This window comes from Salvelinus alpinus, chromosome 25 (assembly GCF_045679555.1).
Source record: "Salvelinus alpinus chromosome 25, SLU_Salpinus.1, whole genome shotgun sequence".
NCBI classification, from domain to species: domain Eukaryota; kingdom Metazoa; phylum Chordata; class Actinopteri; order Salmoniformes; family Salmonidae; genus Salvelinus; species Salvelinus alpinus.
This window is the reverse complement of record NC_092110.1, coordinates 10292085-10313774: the sequence shown is the minus strand read 5'-3', so window position 1 is coordinate 10313774 and position 21690 is coordinate 10292085. Positions and strand designations below refer to the sequence as shown.

The 21690-nt window shown below is 41.5% G+C and overlaps 1 protein-coding gene and 1 long non-coding RNA gene across 3 annotated transcripts in view; one reads left to right on the top strand and one right to left on the bottom strand.

Moving 5' to 3' along the window:
- Positions 1-1879, bottom strand: part of prkd1 (protein kinase D1) — a 55393-nt gene extending 53514 nt beyond the window's left edge. The window contains exon 1 of one of the 2 annotated variants that reach the window (XM_071365572.1): positions 1422-1879. In XM_071365572.1, the coding sequence (XP_071221673.1) occupies positions 1422-1628 (207 nt within the window). In that variant the 5' untranslated portion in view covers positions 1629-1879. The remainder of the gene's footprint in view (positions 1-1421) is intronic. The other variant, XM_071365571.1, reaches the window with a different exon arrangement.
- A 101-nt stretch (positions 1880-1980) lies between these two features.
- The window catches only part of LOC139553342 (uncharacterized), a 30929-nt gene continuing 11219 nt past the window's right edge, over positions 1981-21690 (top strand). The window contains exon 1 of the long non-coding RNA XR_011670635.1: positions 1981-2107. This is a non-coding gene — a long non-coding RNA (uncharacterized lncRNA). The remainder of the gene's footprint in view (positions 2108-21690) is intronic.

Below are 21690 nucleotides of genomic sequence, written 5' to 3'. Positions count from 1 at the left end.
ATGTGTCTACAAGGTGTTGAGGTATAGCCTCCTATACCTGTAGTTCATATAGGAGCTGTTCGTTACTTAATTAAGAACAATCTCATTTACCCTCACACACCAATAACCCTGGGACAGAAGGCGTTTCTGCTATCTAGTATCATGCCAGTATTCCTACTGTTCAGAGGATGACAGAAGTACAACCCTGGCACTTTGTATGTATCACCCAAAACGTATAATACCAATTAGAATAACCTGGGGGGGCCTGTGGAAACATGATCATGTTGAAACGGAAATAAACAAATGAAGTGAGACTATAAAGATGTTATCCCCAAATGAAACTATGAAGTTACAACATATGTAAGCCTACATAAAACTGTCTGAGATATAATTTTACATTTTGGTTTTAATGTACTGTGTTTTTTACCCCTTGCCCCTTTCAGTTATGAACAAAATTCAGTATAAGGAAGACGGAATGGTAAAGAAGACAGGTTTATGTTTAGATATAAAAGGGGTTAATAATATTACCTAAGACTTACATTTTGCAAATACATTTTAGTTATTTAGCAGACACTCCTATTCAGACCAACTTACAAGCGCAATTAGGGTTTAGTGCCTTGCTCAAGGGAACAGACAGATTTTTCACCTAGTTGGCTTGGGGATTCAAACCAGCGACCTTTCGGTAACTGGCCCAACTATCCTAACTGATACGCTACCTGCCTCTAGGCCACCAGCCACAGCCTAAGGGTTAGAGCGTTCGGCCAGTAACCAAAAAGTCGCTAGTTCGAAAAATCTGTCGATGTGCCCTTGATCAAGGCACTTACTACTATGGCTGACCCTGTAAAACAACAAATTTCACTGCACCTATCTAGTGTGTGCCAATAAAACATCCGTTTTTATTTTTTATAGATGGTCATGCATACACAGTATAGGCTACAGGCCTAATGATTATAGGGAAAGGAGGTGGTGTAGTTTCCATGTTGTTGATAAGTGATCAACTACAACTTTATTAAATATGTGGATTCTCTATTTCATTAGTTTATGTTGAACTTTTCCTTTCTCTACATGATACGATATTTGTTAGGCCTACATCTTTCCATTGTCAATAAATACAGTAATTTATAGAACTGTTGTCCTGCTTGTTGGCACAAATTATTGAATGTGACATCAAGGACTTTTCTGAGTTGCTAATTGCGTGCAACATCAAAATGGAACCGACAGCGATTGAAAATGTTTAGTTCAGACCTCATTTACTGTATGGGTCAGACATAGCCTAATTATTAATCCCATATGGATTGTGTCACGCCATACAGTAAACTGAATACCCGAATGCAAACGTGTGCAAAAGTTTATAAATCACTAAGAACTATATCTGTGCTTAATTTAAACGAATTAAATCATAAGGATGGGATTACAGAAGTGATAGGATATACTGTAGTTACCTTCTGGTCCACGATGTAACATGCCATCTCCCGGACTTGAGCGAGACTGAAGTCGACAGAGTCCAACAGAACGGGCTCGCGGCTCAGCCCGATCTGGATCTGGAAAGAGATGCCATTGGACACCGAGGACAGGGGACTCGGCGGTCGGATCACCGGCGGAGCACTCATATTAATCTCTCGGGAGTCAAAACAATACCGACTCGACATACTGTAGGTGAGTAAATCTACTTGTCTAACCGCAAAACAGCCGCCTGTTTTGAATATCAAACCACAACTTCAAATCTCCGATCGTGTCATGAATGAAAATTATGACGAGAGATTATTAGCCTAATAAAACGAATGATAGAAACCAAAGAAATTTTGAAAAATAACATATTTTGAACGGTGAAATACGATAATGATGAAGCCATATACGTCAGTTACGTTTGAACGTTCGGATGTAATCAGAGCCCGCCTCCAGCCTGGATGGCTGATGTTATGCGGCGTTCATGTGCTAGTCGGAACTCTGAATGTCCTACTTGCTAACTGGTGGTACACTTGCGTTGTTCCACCAGTTAGCAAGTCATACATGTTTTGAGTTACGTAGTTCCTACTAGGACGTTAACGTGGCAATAGCTCTCATCATTGAGACAGGGTGACGGGAGGAAGAATGGACAGCTGAGCGGTGACGAGAAGCGAAATTGAGGGTAGGCCTACCCCTCATGCTTTCTTATCGAAAGTTTATTAAGCTTGGGTACCACTGGGCTATCCTGCCAAACATTCGAAATATTGACTCAATTAAATTATAATTTCCCACCAAATAGACTTCCATTCTGTTAGAGACAAATACAGAAGTACATTTTATGGATAAGGCAATTGGACAACCTCGTTTAGGAATTCACCAAAAAGCTCAAGATTCAAAGTATGGCTAATTGAGTGTGCGTTCGTAAATTCGAACTGGCAATCTACTCCGATTTCAGAGCACTCTCGTCTGAGTGTGCCTGAGCGCAGTATTGCTGACGAATTTACGAACGCTCAACCACAGAATATGGCCGGTATCATTAAACGTCTGGGAAAAGGTGTAATTAAATTGTTGCCAGCTACACAGTTAGTCACCAATGCTCTAGATAACATGAAAACAGCCTAACCAGCTCTGCTAGGCGGAGTAAAATGGACAGAGTGAGGTGTACTCTCATTTGTGTCTGGAAGTAGCTAGCCAACATTAGCCAGTTAGCTTGGGTGCTTGACTTCTGTTGTGAGGTCAGAACGCTCGGATCAACCCTACTCCTTGGCCAGAGCGTCCAGTGTGCGCTCAGAGAGCGAAACACTGCATTTACGAACGGACAATCTGACAACGTTCTGAATAGAGGAACGCCCAGAACTCTCTCCAGATTGAATTTACGAACACACCCTAAACCTAATTGTATACGTTTAAAAAAGTAGGCTCAAGTGATCAGAAGAGCAATTCAACCAACCTGGTCCCAGGGCATTACGTTTCAATTGGTACGTAAATTTGGTATTTAATGTCCCATTCGCATCCCAACTTTGCAGTCTGTTGCATTGCGCCAGATGTCATCAATTTCGGCAACAGAGTGGCATCGCTGCTCCCCCTTGGTCCGAGGCTCCATTGCGAAACGGATGCAGCATACTTAGAATTTTTCCAAACTCTGCATTGTCTTCCATCTGGCCAGAGTCCATCAATAGAAGAGAAAGTTAGGCTACCAAACCACAGAATGTAGCCTACTATAAATGAGTAGGCTACTATTTCTAATAATAATGTTGAATAATACAACTTTGGATGTCAAGACAATTATATTATATGACTGTAGCATATGGTTTTAATTCTGAAAAGTTTATTGTGATGGTAATTATTAGGTGTGGCTACAGTAACTTCCCACTGGGCACAGACGTCAATTTAACTAGTCCATGTTGGTGCAACGCCATTTCATTGAAATGAATTGGAAACAACGTTGATTCAACCAGTGTGTCCCCAGTGGGTTCAGCCTAGCTTTCAGCTAGCTAGCTAACGTTAGCTGCTCTGTGTAAACTAGCTTGAGTTGGGAAGGAAGTAAGCTAGGAAGTAAGACAAACAAGTTGAGGAAAAAGTAACTAAACAAAGCATGTTTTATTATCACCTGAAATAATGTTTCTCATGTTTTGAATGAAAAGGTTATATCCCCAAATAAATGTGATCTCTGATGAGAGAGAGGCTCTCCCCAATCTGCGTTAGACACACTTGTCCAACCAGTAGTGGGTCAACACTGCGTAAAAAAGACATATGGCGAACAGAATTCCATCCATTTTTGTACATGGCATTAGTATGATACATTGCGTTGCATTAGGGTATATCAGGAATGGAATAGCGGTCGTATAATATCATACGAATTAAGATGTATAGTAGTAGACTATCATATGTCTTATCCTATCTGTACAATAGCATACGAATTGGATGACGTAATTTATCATCAAAATCTTCAAGTTCCTCGGCGTGCACATCCCTGATAACCTGAAATGGTCCCGTCACACAGACAGCGTGGTGAAGAAGGCGCAACAGGAGGCTGAAGTAACCTGTCTCTAGTAACCATACCAAACGTAAGATTTACTTATTGCTGCAAAGATTTACGTAAAATACCAAACCTCTGACCTGTTCAGTCTGCAACAACACCTGTAGATGGTCCTTGCTGTTCCTATATGAGTGATTGTAGAGGGGGAAACTGATCTCAGTTAACAGCATTATAGTAAATATATATATATATATTTATATAATACATTGGATGCTGCAACTATAATTAGCCATGACAGATTAGGCCTACAGTGTTCAATCTTTCCTGTGAAATTTCATCTACCGGTAGGTCTATCATGTTTTACACCATTTCTGTGATTTGTGCAATTACAAAATAAAAAAGACAGTTGTTAGTTATATCATGTTATACTGTGGGTTTCAACCCTGAAGATGACACTGTTGCCGAAACATTGGTTATTATGTTTACCCATTCAATTGTTGGGAGCATATACTGTAAAGGCTAGAGTGTGTGACATTATTTATTTTTATACTGTGGGTTTGCTAAACAGTATTCTTAGAAGAGTAATACATTCTGTGGGTTTGCTAAACAGTGTTCCAAGAAGAGTAAGTAATACATTCTGTGGGTTTGCTAAACAGTGTTCCAAGAAGAGTAAGTAATACATTCTGTGGGTTTGCTAAACAGTGTTCCAAGAAGAGTAAGTAATACATTCTGTGGGTTTGCTAAACAGTATTCTTAGAAGAGTATTACATTCTGTGGGTTTGCTAAACAGTGTTCCAAGAAGAGTAAGTAATACATTCTGTGGGTTTGCTAAACAGTATTCTTAGAAGAGTAATACATTCTGTGGGTTTGCTAAACAGTGTTCCAAGAAGAGTAAGTAATACATTCTGTGGGTTTGCTAAACAGTGTTCCAAGAAGAGTAAGTAATACATTCTGTGGGTTTGCTAAACAGTGTTCCTAGAACAGCATGTGTGCTGGCATGTTGGTAACAGGCTGGGAGTGCTCAAGACGAGTGGTTGCTAGGAGAGCGAGAGGACAGCTGATGCTTTTCCTCCTACGCTTCAACCTTGTACACATGAATGCTTCAGCTGCAATACATTTACAACAGCAGATATCTGCTTTTACAACATATCAGTTTGAGGTATTTTGGGGACAGCTCGTACCGTACCTGATTAAGGCATAAAGAAATCACAACAGATAGATTTACTTAATTCCCAATTTTTTTGTGTAGCTCTATCGGGTCTCTAAATAATGCACATTTAATCATTCTCCTATATGTTTAAAATGCAATCTGTATGGCTACAGTGGTAAAATAAAACAATTAAAAGCTTATACCAAATGAAACAAACCTCCCCACCTCTGTGTCATGTTTTTTACTTTTTTGTATTATTCATGTGGCTGGGGAGATGACAAGTGGGTCAGGAAGACGCATCAATTAATTCAAGAGTGTAGACTGGAGACCCAATGATAATTGCCGAATGTCATTACACTTTTTGGTGTTTTGTAACAGATGTCCCTTTCTATTCAGCCCATAAAAGATGTGCACCCATAGGAGGTCCTGTGAAAAAAATTGAGACCCCCCCTGAATGTCAAGGTATAATTCTCACACTTAAATCAAATCCAATTGTATTGGTCACATACACATGGTTAGCAGATGTTAATGCGAGTGTAGCGAAATGCTTGTGCTTCTGGTTCCGACAGAGCGTTAATATCTAGCAAGTAATCTAACAATTCCCCAACAACTACTTAATACACACAAATCTAAAAGGGGTGAATGAGAATATGTACATATAAATATATGGATGAGCGATGGCCGAGCGGCATAGGCAAGGTGCGATACATGGTATAAAATACAGTATATACAGTTGTGGCCAAAAGTTTTGAGAATGAGACAAATATTAATTTTCACAAAGTCTGCTGCCTAGAGGTCTTCAGATATTTTTGTCAGATGTTACTATGGAATACTGAAGTATAATTACAAGCATTTCATAAGTGTCAAAGGCTTTTATTGACAATTACATGAAGTTGATGCAGAGTCAATATTTGCAGTGTTGACCCTTCTTTTTCAAGACCTCTGCAATCCGCCCTGGCATGCTGTCAATTAACTTCTGGGCCACATCCTGACTGATCAATGCTTGGAGTTTGTCAGAATTATAATTTTTTTGTCCACCCGCCTCTTGAGGATTGACCACAAGTTCTCAATGGGATTAAGGTCTGGGGAGTTTCCCATGGAAACTTATGGCCATGGACCCAAAATATCAATGTTTTGTTCCCCGAGCCACTTAGTTTTCACTTTTGCCTTATGGCAAGGTGCTCCATCATGCTGGAAAAGGCATTGTTCGTCACCAAACTGTTTCTGGATGGTTGGGAGAAGTTGCTCTCTGAGGATGTGTTGGTACCATTCTTTATTCATGGCTGTGTTCTTAGGCAAAATTGTGAGTGAGCCCACTCCCTTGGCTGTGAAGCAACCCCACACATGAATTGTCTGAGGATGCTTTACTGTTGGCATGACACAGGACTGATGGTAGCGCTCACATTGTCTTCTCTGGACAAGCTTTTTTCCGGATGCCCCAAACAATCGGAAAGGGGATTCATCAGAGAAAATGAATTTACCCCAGTCCTCAGCAGTCCAATCCCTGTACCTTTTGCAGAATATCAGTCTGTCCCTAATGTTTTTCCTGGAGAGAAGTGGCTTCTTGCTGCCCTTCTTGACCCCAGGCCATCCTCCAAAAGTCTTTGCCTCACTGTGCGTGCAGATGCACTCACACCTGCCTGCTGCCATTCCTGAGCAAACTCTGTACTGGTGGTGCCCCGATCCCGCAGCTGAATAAACTTTAGGACACAGTCCTGGTGCTTGCTGGACTTTCTTGGGTGCCCTGAAGCCTTCTTCACAACAATTGAACCACTCTCCTTGAAGTTCTTGATGATCCAATAAATGGTTGATTTAGGTGCAATCTTACTGGCAGCAATATCCTTGCCTGTGAAGCCCTTTTTGTGCAAAGCAATGATGACGGCACGTGTTTCCTTGCAGGTAACCATGGTTGACAGAGGAAGAACAATGATTCCAAGCACAACCCTTCTTTTGAAGATTCCAGTCTGTTATTCGAACTCAATCAGCATGACAGAGTGATCTCCAGCCTTGTCCCCGTCAACACACACCTGTGTTATCGAGAGAATCACTGACATGTCAGCTGGTCCTTTTGTGGCAGGGCTGAAATACAGTGGAAATGTTTTTTGGAGATTCAGTTCATTTGCATGGCAAAGAGGGACTTTGCAATTAATCGCAATTAATCTGATCACTCTTCATAACATTCTGGAGTATATGCAAATTGCCATCATACAAACTGAGGCAGCAGACTTTGTGAAAATTAATATTTGTGTCATTCTCAACTTTTGGCCACGACTGTGCATATGATTTGAGTAATGTAAGATATGTAAACATTATTAAAGTAGCATTATTTAAAGTGGCATTGTTTAAAGTGACTAGTGATCAATTTGTTAAAGTGGCTAGTGATTGGGTCTCCATGTAGGCAGCAGCCTCTCTGAGTTAGTGATTGCTGTTTAGCAGTCTGATGGCATTGAGATAGAAGCTGTTCTTCAGTCTCTCAGTCCCAGCCTTGATGCACCTGTACTGACCTCGCCTTCTGGATGGTAGCGGTGTGAACAGGCCGTGGCTTGGGTGGTTGTTGTCTTTCATGTTTTTTGCCTTCCTGTGACATCGGGTGCTGTAGGTGTCATGGAGGGCAGGTGGTTTGCCCCCGGTGATGCCTTGTGCAGACCGCACCACCCTCTGGAGAGGGTCTGCACAATGCTGGGCGATATGGCCAAAATATCATATCATATGGTATTTTTCAAATTGTTGACGGTTTGACGGTATTTTATGTTTTTGATTAATAAAAGTTCTAAATTTGCTTTATGAGTAGTGCGTGACCCTAGGGTGGCATCACATATATTCTCCATTCTGATTGTTTTATACTGTTCAATTCAACTTCAACCTAAAATAATTTCCTGCATTTCCATCAATTTCTGCATTTCCTGCACTCATTTGAGATCCTTTCCACACTGCCACGATATGGGGGGAAAATACTAGGCCTTATTTATTTTTTTAAATTTATTAATTATAGTAATATAGTAATTACTATCTTGTCTCATCGCTACGACTCCCGTACGGGCTCGGGAGAGACGAAGGTCGAAAGCCATGCGTCCCCCGAAACACAACCTAACCAAGCCGCACTGCTTCTTAACACAGCGCGCCTCCAACCCGGAAGCCAGCCGCACCAATGTGTCGGAGGAAACACCGTGCACCTGGCGACCTTGGTTAGCGCGCACTGCGCCCGGCCCGCCACAGGAGTCGCTGGTGCGCGATGAGACAAGGATATTCCTACCGGCCAAACCCTCCCTAACCCGGACGACGCTAGGCCAATTGTACGTCGCCCCACGGACCTCCCGGTTGCGGCCGGCTGCAACAGAGCCTGGGCGCGAACCCAGAGTCTCTGGTGGCACAGCTAGCGCTGCGATGCAGTGCCCTAGACCACTGCGCCATCCGGGAGGCCCCTAGGCCTTATTTTTAACCAAATGTTGCAATTGCGATTTAGATCAAACACTTGGGTTAACTTTTGGAGTCATGGAAATAGAATCTTTATTCTAATTTCTATAGTTAGAATATAAATAATAGTGGGCACTTTGAACACAGTGTTGTTTGACATGACAACGAATGAAAATGCCATGAACGAGTTATTGTGACAGGGTAGGAACCAAAGTGATGTTCAGTGTTTCCTAGGGGACCCTAAAATTACATCTTTATTCATGCAGCCAACATATTCATGCTTCGCCTATTACTCTTTTGATTTAGAAGATACTGTTGCACAAACAACATGCTACCTTTTGGCTCTGACTCAGTACTTTTATTAGCTAACTAGCGATTAGCATTAGTGGCTGTAGATGTAAGAAACACAAACTAATATTGTAATTATAGAACGCTTGTGGATTTATATTAAGATCAAATTGGGAACAACATCTATGTCATCAACATTGTTGGATGTGCTGCATTGACCATGCAGACTGAACGAAAGTGTCTCGTGGTCAAGCAACAACAAATGCGCTTCTTGAGTGACAGGGTGGGACTAGGTCTGTGTGGAAAGCGGCATGGAGAGAGAGATAGAGAGAGAGGAGAAGGATGGATCAAGTAGGGTAGTAAAATATAAAAATGGACGTTACACACAGCGTATCACATTTAACAAACAAAACATTCAAATACCGTTATAGAAGGTAAAGTAAAAACCCAAACCGGTCTGTGCATCAATACTGGTGTATAGTAAACTACAGTATAACGCCCAGCCCTACTGGAGAGCCTTGTGGTTGAGGGTGGAGCAGTTGCTGTGGATCTGTAAAAGTTAGTCGTTTTGTGTGACGAGCCAAATTGCTTCAGCCTCCTGAGGTTGAAGAGGCACTGTTGCGCCTTCTTCACCACAATGTCTGTGTGGGTGGACTATTTCAGTTTGTCGTTGATGTCTACACCGAGGAACTTAACTTTCACTTTCTCCACTGCTGTCCCTTCGATGTGGATAGAGGGTTGCTCCCTCTGCTGTTTCCTGAAGTCAACGATCATCTGTTTTGTTGACGTTGAGTGAGAGGTTGTTTTCCTGACACCACACTCTGAGTGCCCTCACCTCCTCCCCGTAGGCTGTCTCGTCGTTGTTGGTAATCAAGCCCAATACTGTTGTGTCGTCTGCAAACTTGATGATTGAGTTGGAGGCGTGCATGGCCACACAGTTGTGGGTGAACAGGGAGTACAGGAGGGGGCTGAGCACGCACCCTTGTGGGGCCACAGTGTTGAGGGTCAGAGAGGTGGAGATGTTGTTTTCTACATTCACCACCTGGGGGCGGCCCGTCAGAAAGTCCAGGACCCAATTGCACAGGGTGGGGTTGAGGCCCAGGGCCTCCAGCTTGATGATGAGCTTGGAGGGTACTATGGTGTTGAATGCTGAGCTGTAGTCAATGAACAGCATTCTTACATAGGTATTCCTCTTGTCCAGATGCGATAGGGAAGTGTCCAGTGTGATGGTGATTGCATCATCTGTGGACCTGTTAGGGCGGTATGCAAACTGAAGTGGGTCTAGGGTGGCCGGTAAGGTGGAGGTGATATGATCCTTGACTAGTCTCTCAAAGAACTTCATGATGACAGAAGTGAGTGCTATGGGGCGATAGTAATTTTGAACGGTTATCTTTGCCTTCTGGGTACAGGAACAATGGTGGCCATCTTGAAGCATGTGGGGACAGCAGAATGGGATAGGGAGAGATTGAATATGTCCGTAAACACATGTGCGCATGCTCTGAGGACGCCGGCTAGGGATGCCGTCTGGGCCAGCAGCCTTGCGAGGGTTAACACGTTTAAATGTTTTACTCACGTCGGCCACGGAGAGGGGTGGGGTGCAGTTCTTGTTAGCGGGCCGCGACGATGGCACTGTATAATCCTCAAAGCGGATAAAGAAGGTGTTTAGTTTGTCTGGAAGCGGTGTCCGTTTAGTTTGTCTGGAAACGGTGTCTGTGAATTGGCTGGTTTTCTTTTTGTAGTCTGATTTCCTGTAGACTCTGCCATATATGTCTCGTGTCTGAGTCATTGAATTGCAACTCCACTTTGTCCCTGTACCGGCATTTTGCTTGTTTGATTGCCTTGCGGAGGGAATAACTACACTGTTTATATTCAGCCATATTCCCAGACCTCTTTCCATGGTTAAATGCACTGGTTCGTTCTTTCAGTTTTGTGCGAATGTCGCCATCCATCCACGGTTTCTGGTTAGGGTAGGTTTTAATAGTCACAGTGGGTACAACATCTCCAATGCACTTCCTTATAAATTCACTCTCAGAGTCAGCGTATAGATCGATGTTATTCTCTGAGGCTGACCAGAACATATCCCAGTCCGCGTGATCAAAACAATCTTGAAGCGTGGATTCCGATTGGTCAGACCAGCGTTGAATGGTTCTAATCACTGGTACATCCTGTTTGAGTTTCTGCCTATAAGACGGTTGGAGCAAGATGGTGTCGTAGTCGGATTTGCCGAAGGGAGGGCTTTGTATGCATCGCGGAAGTTAGAGTAGCAGTGGTCGTGTGTATTACCCTAGTGCAATCAATATTGATTGTGTAGTGCAATCAATATGTTGATAGAATCTAGGTATATGCGCTGTATCCACAGTCACAGTTTGAACCTCAACCCATTTTCATGGTCAAGCTGTATAGAAATTTGTAGCATTACATTATTTAATAGCTTATATAATGCATAATAATATATAACATAAGGAGATCTAACTAACTAAAGTATACACCGTACAGTATATAACAGAAGACAAAGTCCTGTTACAAAGTCCTGTTTCCACCATCATGTCAAATTTAATACGTGAAATATGTCATATGAAAGCCCTGCTGGACTCTCATTGAGATGGATGGATAGATGAGTGGGTGGGTGGATGGATGGGTGGGTGGGTTCCATCCTTCCAGGCCTGCTCCTGACAGTGGCAGCAAATTACTCAGATTATTTTAAGCCTTTGGAAAAAATAGGAGAGAACCATTATGAATCCTTTTAGAAGATGTGTTTCTGTGTGTTTGTATGGAAGGCTGATACGGTGTGAGACTGTCTTCTTTTTGATGGAAATATATTCTGTCAGTGTATAAATCTGTAAAGTCTGTTGCCTGTAAAGTCTATTGTCTGTTTGAATCCCAGCATCTATTTATATGTTTAACAAAAATTGTTCACAAAAAAGGGAAAACAGGGAACAGTTAGCTAGAAAACATATTGATCTCATGCATACCTGTGTAAATATTTCAATCAACAGGTCGCTAAAGTTGACTCACTGCTCAGATGTAGGATCTTAATTTGATCACTATTTTGTTGCTGAGAATTTTCCTGCACAGCAGGAAATGTAAACATAGTGTATTCAAGGTTTAAAAAGTTTGTAATTTACACATTAAAATGTCAGACTTGATTTGACCTAGAGACAAATGTATCAACCCCTACAAATAATGTCCATTTATTATAATCAACATTTCCTGTTGCTGTAGGATTATTTTCCTGCTGTAGCAAACTGGCTCAAATTAAGACCCTATATCTGTACATGATGCTGACCCTGGTGTCCCTTCTTACATGCAAATGTCCAAAGAAAATGTCTACCTACACTCTTAAAGGGTTCTTCGGCTGTCCCCATAGGATAACCCTTTGAAGTACCATTTTAAGTTCCATAGGATAACCCTTTTTTGTTTCAGGTAGAACCCTTTTGTGTTCCATGTAGAACCCTCTGTTGGAAAGGGTTCTACCTGGAACCTAAAAGGGGACAACGCCAAAAAAAAACATTTTGGAATCCTTTTTTCTAAGTGTACCCTGATCTAATGGAAAGATGAAATAATAATTTCTTCAGCTTCATAATCACAAATGCATTTGGATTATATTTATGGATCCCCTTATTGAAATAGATTACGCCAGAAGATAGTAAAAGAGACCAGCGATCTGCTGTTATGTTCAATGTTTTTCAGCCCTTGCACTTTACACAGAGCAATCGTACCTATTTCAAGAGATGGACGTTTCTAATCTGTTTCTAGTTATAGCTGTGTGTTATTTTCGGCCATATTAACCTCTGCCAAACAGAAAAGGATCGTTGTTCTTTCTGTTTGTCTGGTGAATAAAGTTTGTTATTTATCTATAATTTTGTGTAGTTCAGTTCTATTTTCCCGTCTTTGCTCATTGGTTTTTATACATTTCGTGGACATTAAACAATATATCATTTAGTTTTATCCAAGTAAACAACATGTTTCCATTTCAAAGGTGGGTAACCTTTGAAATGACTGTACATCATTTCATGTTTGACTCCAAAAGTCTCTGTAATTAGCCCAACAAAGGGAACCAAAATTATTCCACTCATAAATCCGGAAAATAATTTTTTTTCAAATATGTCTAAATTACAGTAGATCAGAGTCAAAAGATTATCTTTGCATGTCACACAGGAACCAAATGCGATGTCAATCACCAACATTTGTCAAAGCACCTCTCAGAGGATAATAAGGCCTCTCTAAGTATGAGATATTACAGGTCAAGACCCCCTCTTGCATGTCATGATGACTCCTAATTGCAATTTATATAATAACCAGGAGAGAGTTTTGGAAGCATGTAGAAAAGGAGAAGAAATTATTATGGCTTGTCAGGTATGACAGTTTTCAGTTAAGCGCCTCCTTTTTTTTCAGTGTTCTGTAGCAGTAGGACTACACTCCTCTCACTCCGCAATTAACTTGGCTCTCTCATTAATAAGCATGGTCAGAATTGACAAGGTAATCTCTACATTGTACATCGGAGGAGAGAAGACATGTACAGATGTAGGATCCTAATTCGATCAGTATTTTGTTGCTGAGAATTTTCCTGCACAGCAGGAAATGAAAACTTGAAGTGTATTTGAAGTTTAAAAAGGCTTCTAAAGTTTGTAATTTCCACTTTAAAATGTCAGACTTGATTTGCCCTTATGAAAAATGTATCAACCCCTACAAAACAAGTCCATTAATTATAATCCACATAATAATTCACATTTCCTGTTGCTGCTGGTTTATTTTCATGCTGTAGAAAACTGGCTCAAATTAAGATCCTACATCTGTAGCCAGTCTGCTGCTGCGAAAATCTATTGGAAAGTTTATGCCATCATTGTAGACGATGCCAACATTTCAAGGTTGTTAGTAGATTAGTTGAAAGTATACATCAGCCCCCTTACTAATTTTGGAAATCTGCCAATGTATTTAATTAACACATACTGATTAGAACCATGGCATGGGGTAGGTAACCCATGGACAGGAAGGTAGCTAAGATCTGGACCCAGAAATATATTACAACTACAATACCCAATACAGCAACTGCCATTCACAGGCTCGGATTACTATAAGATGACAACAGTGGAGAAAGTCAGAGGTAATCAGCGTTTGCCTCCTTCGGCGATACCCTGTTATTGCAAGGCTGATGTTGAAATGACTTTAGCCTGCATGGTATGTACTGTACAGTATTGTATCCTCCTTATATGGCTACATTTTGGCTCTACTTTAAATCCCTATGGTGAAGACACATTATCTGTTATGACACATTGGTGGTAACAGCGCAAACAGTTCCTGTTTGTAAGTTATCACTGTCTGCCATTGTTATTCCTACCCTGGGTGATTTTCAAATCACAATGCGATACATGCATGTAGGTGTAAAAATGTCACAGCACTTGATGCCATGTTGTAGGAAAAATGTTTTGGGTGAAGTTTGTTTACTTTTTGTCATCAATTCACACAAGAAGCAAAGGGCAGCACAGTAGTGAGGAACACAATACGCGATATCCGTGTATTCTCCATCTCAGATCATGGTCCCATGAAGATAACACTACTTTTGTAGCAGACTAATGCTCAACATCAACCACCAAAAAATGAGACAGCTTTAGTGTGCTCTTGTGACTTGTGTGGGACTAGAAGCCTGATGCTTCCGTATGGTGCATATCCTTCCAGCCCAGTCACATATGTGCCTGTTTGGAACTGTTGGCTGACTTCATTTGCTGCGCTGGGAATCCTTCTCTGAGATGAACCACAACAATGAATTTCTCCTCCATCCATGGCTGATGCCACATATCTCTCTTAATAAGATCAGTAGTAAAACGGCATACTCAAACACAGACACTGTTTATTATTATGGCGCAAACCGGTTTGATCCACACGACTAAGGACGTTAACGTGTTATTGTGGAGTTAAATTGGTGGCGGTAAGAATAGAACAAGGGATGTTGAAACTTATACTTTGGTTTCATTAACACTGGTACATTGCTCAGCTACAAAGTGGATATGTGGCTAATGTAGCTTTTTCTGAGCACAGAAATGTGTAAAAAATATTACATTAAGGGTGACATTTCCGTCATGTAAAAAAAAACACAGATCTGTTCAAAACGATCATAAAACTTGTTATAACTCATTGCTATTACATGTGCAGACGTTGGTTGAGAGATTGGATAGTGGTACACAAAATTAACAAGATTCAAAATGTTCCTCTTACTTTGAGATATGTGAATAATATTACCACAATTTAACAAATTAAGGGAGCACTCTCAACCTTAATTAAGGTAAATGTACAGAAGTCCCAGATTCAAAATGAGTGTAGAAAGCAACCTGCCGTTTCCTGACAGCTGACAGTGCCGTTAAAAACAGCACATAGGCCCTCCCGAGTGGCGCAGTGGTCTAAGGCACTGCATCGCAGTGCTAGCTGTGACACTAGAGATTCTGGGTTCGAGTCCAGGCTCTATCACAACCGGCCGCGACCGGGAAACCCACGGGTGGCGCACAATTGGCCCAGCATCGTCTGGGTTAGGGGAGGGTTTGGCCGGCGGGGATGTCCCGCAGCGCGGCTTGGTTGGGTTGTGTTTTGGAGGATGCACGGATCTCGACCTTCGCCTCTCTCGAGTCCGTACGGGAGTTGCAGCGATGAGACAAGACTACCAATTGGATACCAGGAAAACGGGGTAAAAAAATGAAGTAAAACAGCACACATATCATCTTGCTTCCGAACTACACACTCATCACTGTTTACTGAATGACAGTTGTAAAACATAAGAATATTGCTATCGCATCCTACTTCTACATAGATATTTATAAACATTATGCCTTGTTTATCCCCCACCATAAACAAGTGTATGATGAAATGTGATTGGTGTAAATGTAAATAATTGCACCTCTCTCTCACACGAGGAATAACAACAAACTCTCCAGCTTTCATAATGGAAGGCAGTGAATGCTAGAAGCCTATTTTTGATACTTAAGAGGGGAATTGAATAGCAAACAGCACAAAACATATTGCAACAGTGAGTGCAGAGGCAGCCCCCATTCAACCCAAATAAAAAACAACAAAGTGCACCTTTAATTATTTTGTGTCTCCCACAAACAACTTAAATTGGGTTGGAGAAGGCAGGGGAGGGACTGCCAACGCACTGGCTTGTGTTCATTAGGGATTTTAAAGGACTGCTACTGTCCCCTAACGGGTCTTTTCTGTGACTGCATAGTCGCAGGCGGCTAATGACCCTGTTGTCACCCCTCTTGTTCGCTGAGGCCAGGCCCCAACAGGCAGGCAGACGCACTCTGCCCAGAGCTACTGAGAACATTAATTGGATGCTATGCTGCCTGGGTGTGGCTACAGGAGGGGTGTTGGTGGTGGGTGCGTGGAAGCCGCCATCAGTGCATGGGCCAGCAAACTTGATAATAGACCCCTATGGGACACGCTATATCAATCTACAGTTTCAAACCTGCTAATTGAACTCCTGTGCACTGGAGGGAGGAGGTCTCTACAGAGCTTTTATAATTTAAGCCATTTATAATGCTAGCAAAGGGTTCCTTTTAGAAAGGTTGCAAGAAGTAATACACTGTCTTTTCTCTGATCTTTCCTAAACCATATAGTTACAAAAATGTTGCATTGTATTGTGTCTGTCATTTTTAGTCGAGAAACAATCAACCAACTGATCCAGACACATTGAACTGAAGCATGTAGTAACGTAAATGCAAGTTGCGGTAGAGAGGATATTTACTGTGATAAACCAGCCAAATGAATGGGTTGGCAGCTGGACCATGAGTCAGGGTCTGCTTGTCCTTTGTTGATTGGATGTTGCCCTTGTGGTTGGTCCTGTTGCCATGGCAACCTGTAATAGTAACAATCAGGTGCAGTATCCTGACAGAGATTTTCTAATGGTGTTGTTAGGCCACTGGCTGCTACTGTGTCTACTCTAGCAACGTAAGATAGAGGAGGTGTGCAGTGGAGAGAGAAAGCTGTCTGATCTGATGGTCTCTCAGGTGTCACTCACAGCAGTAACACATGCATCGGTCATGACTACCGTCCATGAGCCTCAGTCACTCTGATATCATATGATGTATTGTTTCTCCTCCACTGGTCTGTCCACTTAAAGTCACAATCCTGAGTTTGTATCTCAGCTAAACGGCAGCCCCAGCCAAAGGCAAGGGGCTTGGGAAAATGTAACCGCTCTCAAATTCATAGATGGAGCTATTGATGAAAGTACTTCGAGCCCATGTGATCAAAACCGCACTGGGTCTAAGACAACAGAAACCTAACCCTTAGGTGAGACGCACACGGTTATGTATCATGTAAATTCTCCTCAATGGAACACGTGCCCATCTCACCACCTTCCTCCCTCCCCTCCGTTCTGTAACCCACCGCCCTTCAAACAGCCGGCACACAAACACATATACAGTATGAGATGTATCTGATTAATTACAAATCATCTGTGATGTACACGACTGCTTCACTAATTGCTGCTGGAAGCTGTGCTCATTAGCGGTTCTCATCTGGCGTGGCGCAAAAGCTAAACAACCTGCAAACGATCCAGCAATTACTGCTATTTTACCACTCCAGCATCAGGCGAGCAAGTGTAGAATGAAAATAGCTGCAGTAAATAACAAAAGGGCGTTTGGCTTCAAGTGTCTAAAACTGCCTGGCTCCACCACCGCCCGCCACAGAGACAGAAGAGAAGGGTATTTGTTTTGTTTTTAAAGGAGCCACAGTAGGGCACTCCTGAAGTTTTTTTTTTACCAAGGCTGTCTTCAGTACAGCGACACGCCCACAGATCATTTAATGACCAAACTAAGTTCTTGTTTATCAATAAAGTGCTGCTACATTGACAATGTGTGGGTGTAGAGTAACGCCATGTGAATCGAAAGACATCGGTCTCGACACAAACATCTCTAGGCTACACAGCTGGGTGAGTGATGGAACATGTGTTCGCAGATATAGGGCCTTGTAGACGAACAAAACAGACATACGGACAGACAGGTTTGATCTCTCCACATCTCAAACAGCTTGATCAATCACGGATACTTCCTTTTTGTCTATAACACCATCCAGGAGGGATAACTTATTATTCCTGGCCTGCGTGTCTTTTACAGCTCTTTTTTTCTTTGTTTGGCAGTTGTGTCCATTTAGAGTTTTGTTAATGAGATGAATTTGACCAATGCAAGTGCATGATGTACTTAACACCTCAGTTTGCACAGAAAGTCAGCGAGCCTACGTTGTAACACGTAAGACAACACATCTACGAGGCTTGGTGGTGCATGGTAACCGACACTGCTGGGAGCATAGACTGAATTAGACAAAAGGAGACTACTGCTCATTGATAGGGTCAAGCCATTTCAGACATATGCGATCGGGCTAAATCGTATTCATGCCAAGAAATAGCGAAGCTAATACTACTATGTTTACAAAATCATGACTCACGTTTAATGCAGGGAACTTCATAATTAAATGTTTTAATTCTATACGGCCGTTGTCATTCTATGAACAAAACCAATACGGTAATCAGACTGGATGTTAGAAAACAATGAAATCAAGCCTCATGAATATTAGAGATGCGGACAACAAAAGCCTGTTTTCTTTGTAAAAGTGTATATCTAGACAGTTATTAACAAGTGTATCATTAATATTTTTGTGTTGGAAGAAGCTCATTGGCAAAATGTCTAAACAGTCAGAGGCTTTGTACTAAAAAAACAAACAGCTCTCAAAACACATCTCAAAACACATCTATCGTACTAAGCGCGTGCGCGTGCGCGGTTAATGCTGCTCCCTCCTCGCTTCCCTCTCTTTCCGTCCCTTTCTTTCTCCATATCTCTCTCACTATTTCTCTCACATACACACAAACTCATGTGAATGTGTTTATCTAATGTTAGCCGTTCATTTCAAAACCCTACCTCTGAACCGTTATTTCCCATTGTAAAGAGTGATGGGGGAGAAGATATTTTGTGTGGGAGGACAGCAGGCATTTCTGTGAAATCCTCTTTTAAAAGAGATGAGAAAGAAAAGGTAAGCTGAAATTAATTTCAATAAAGGCACAGACTCTTGAGTATGGGAGTGGTGGAGGCCATTAGTGGGAATATGATTGGCAGATACATGGATACTCTGTACCAAAGACCAGGGTAATTATCCCAGGTGTCGCTGAGTGAGTGTGTGTGTGTGTCTGTGAGCTTGCATACAAGCCAGTATGTGTATGGTAGAGCAAGTGAAATATAGACAGACTACCCCTCTCCTTTTTACTCTTTGGATAGGTTTGTTATTAGTTATATTCACATGTGACTATCCACATGTCCTCACCTTTAGTAATTAGAGAACATGCAACATCATTGCCCAAAGAGCATGAAGTAAAAGCAGAAGACTGGGGAGTGTGGGTTGAATCCAATCATGTTGGTTCTGTTCTGGGGTCCACACCTGGGTTCAAATACTATTTGAAATCATTTCAAATAATTGAAATGTGCTGGATTGAGCTTATCTGACTTAATGGCTCAATAGAGTAGTCCCAAAAGTGCAAACCCCGCCCATCTTGCACTCCAGGCATGCTATAGCAAATGCTCAAAGTATTTGAAAGATTTCTAATAGTATTTTAACCCAGGGCTATCTGTGGTGTTGGTACCATAGGCATTAGCCAGCCAGGGAGGAGCTAAGCTAACTAAGCCCCTAATGAAGTGCTCCAGGCACCAGGTTGGTTTTACATCACCACCACCAACAGCAGTTTTCCCACCTTTCCCCAAAACTCAGGGGAATCAATTTGAACAAATAAAGAACATATTGTAACTGGGCTCGTTGCAACGTTAATGAATGTAGCAGATGCTAAGAACACAGAGTCCCAATTACCAAGGGAACCGGCAAGAGCCCATTTGCCATTTGTTATATTAAGTATTTGGAATTAGCGCCCGTCCAGGTATAATTAAAAATTGTGCCACTTTCCCCATCAACACGTGAAAACTTGTTCATTTACAACTTTTTTTTCCTTTCCCCTGGTGATTTCAACAGATGGCATGAGAAAATGTGAAACTAGAGGAAGATTTTTATTTTTTTTTACAAACATGTCGCTGTTGAAGGTAATGTAATGTAATGAAGCTGGTAAATCAGGTTTTGGCAACAGTAACGTGTTTGACATAACAAGACAGGGTACCGAACGAGGATGAGAGGTCCTTCGACACTTACTGCAGTTTGTGTTGAATCAAACCAGTTTTATCCGGAAACAAGTCAAAGAAGTATAGACACTTTGAGAACCTTGTTACAGCACCATCTCCTGATCATTCTATTTCATGTATGACTCTGGATGCTTGTATTTCCTGCTGTGATTACCACCACACGATACATAGGGTTGAGGTGTAGGTTTGTCCATTCTGGACTGCTTGGGCTGGAATTTAATGCAACCTTACAGTCTCTATCTTTGTCTACAACCTACTGGATAGTCTACATGTGATAATCTACGATGTAGGCCTGGTTCAATAGAATTGAGCCCTTTGTATGTCCAGCAGTTGTATTTCTTGAATGGTCTATACCTGCTCAGTGCAGCCTCAGTGTTTGTAGAAAGGTGATGTACAGTGAGCTCCAAAAGTATTGAGACAGTGACACATTTGTTGTTGTTTTGGCTCAGTACTCCAGCACTTTGGATGTGAAATTATATTTATGCCTCTAACTTTCTCACTCATCATTATTCTCAATTCATTCAAGATTATCTGTAATCATGGTAGCTTCCGCATTAATGTAGAAGTGTTCAGAAACATATTCTATTCTTATTTACAATAAAAGTGACTCCTAAAATACACTATTTACCATTAATTTCTATTGGGCACAAAATAACCTGAAACACAACCAAAACAAACAGCAAATGCATCCAACTAATGTGTAGAGTCACAAGCTTGATGTAGTCAGTGCGTGCTATGATTATGGGGCCAAATACAAAACTGTTTAATATTTTAATACACATTAGTGAATTTGGCCCAATACTTTTGTACAAAAAGTGGTGTAATTTCTAAACGGTTCAACCGATATGGATGAAAATAACCTCAAATTAAAGCTGACGGTCTGCACATTAACCTCATAGTCATTGTATCATTTCAGAAGTGCTGGAGTACAGAGCCAAAACAACGTGTCACTGTCCCAATACTTTTGGAGCTCACTGTATGTGGTGATTTTAGAGTAAAACAATTCCATTGACTTTCCCTGAATTTTAAGGTTTTCTAGAAATTATATTTGGAGGATTTCCTGACTATTTCTTCCTGATTCTGGGAATCTTCCAACCACAATTGCTGGGAAAACCTTTTTGCAACCTATACTAGGTGGTTGTATGTTTGTAATGACATCAGAGTGACACTGGGACGTGATGGCAGTGCTCAGTGTTCAGTTCTTAGTGCCTTGTTCTAGGGTCATTTGGCACAGTAGGCTCTAACAGACAGACTGCTCCTCTGAAACTGTGCAGCCATCCATGAATCAGACCTGGGTTCAAATAGTTTTGGTTTTCTTTTTTAAAAAGTGTGAGTCTGCCTGGAGTGCCAGATGAGTTTGGGTTTGCACTTTTGGGATTATTCCATTGGTTCCATTGCGCTAGACAAGCTCAATCAAGCACAGCTAAAGTATTTAAAAGAAAACAAATAGGACCTACTATTTGAACCCAGGTCTGCTCCCTGTAGAACACATTTCACCATCAATCTGTTTATAGAGATTACATTTTTCCTTTCATTTCTATCCCTGTGTACAATAAACAGTCCTCCTGTACACGTGTACCCCACAGATTTATTGTGTTTCAAGTTAATAAAAAAAGACGGTAGAGACATCGTTCATATACTTAAGACCGTTGTTTCAAAACAGCCACACCAGCCCTCTTACATGGTAACTGTGACGTGAGAATGGTAATGAGAGAAGTAGTTAAGTGGAAGGCACATTAGCCGGAACGTCACACATCTGTAGTGTAGACAGTAGA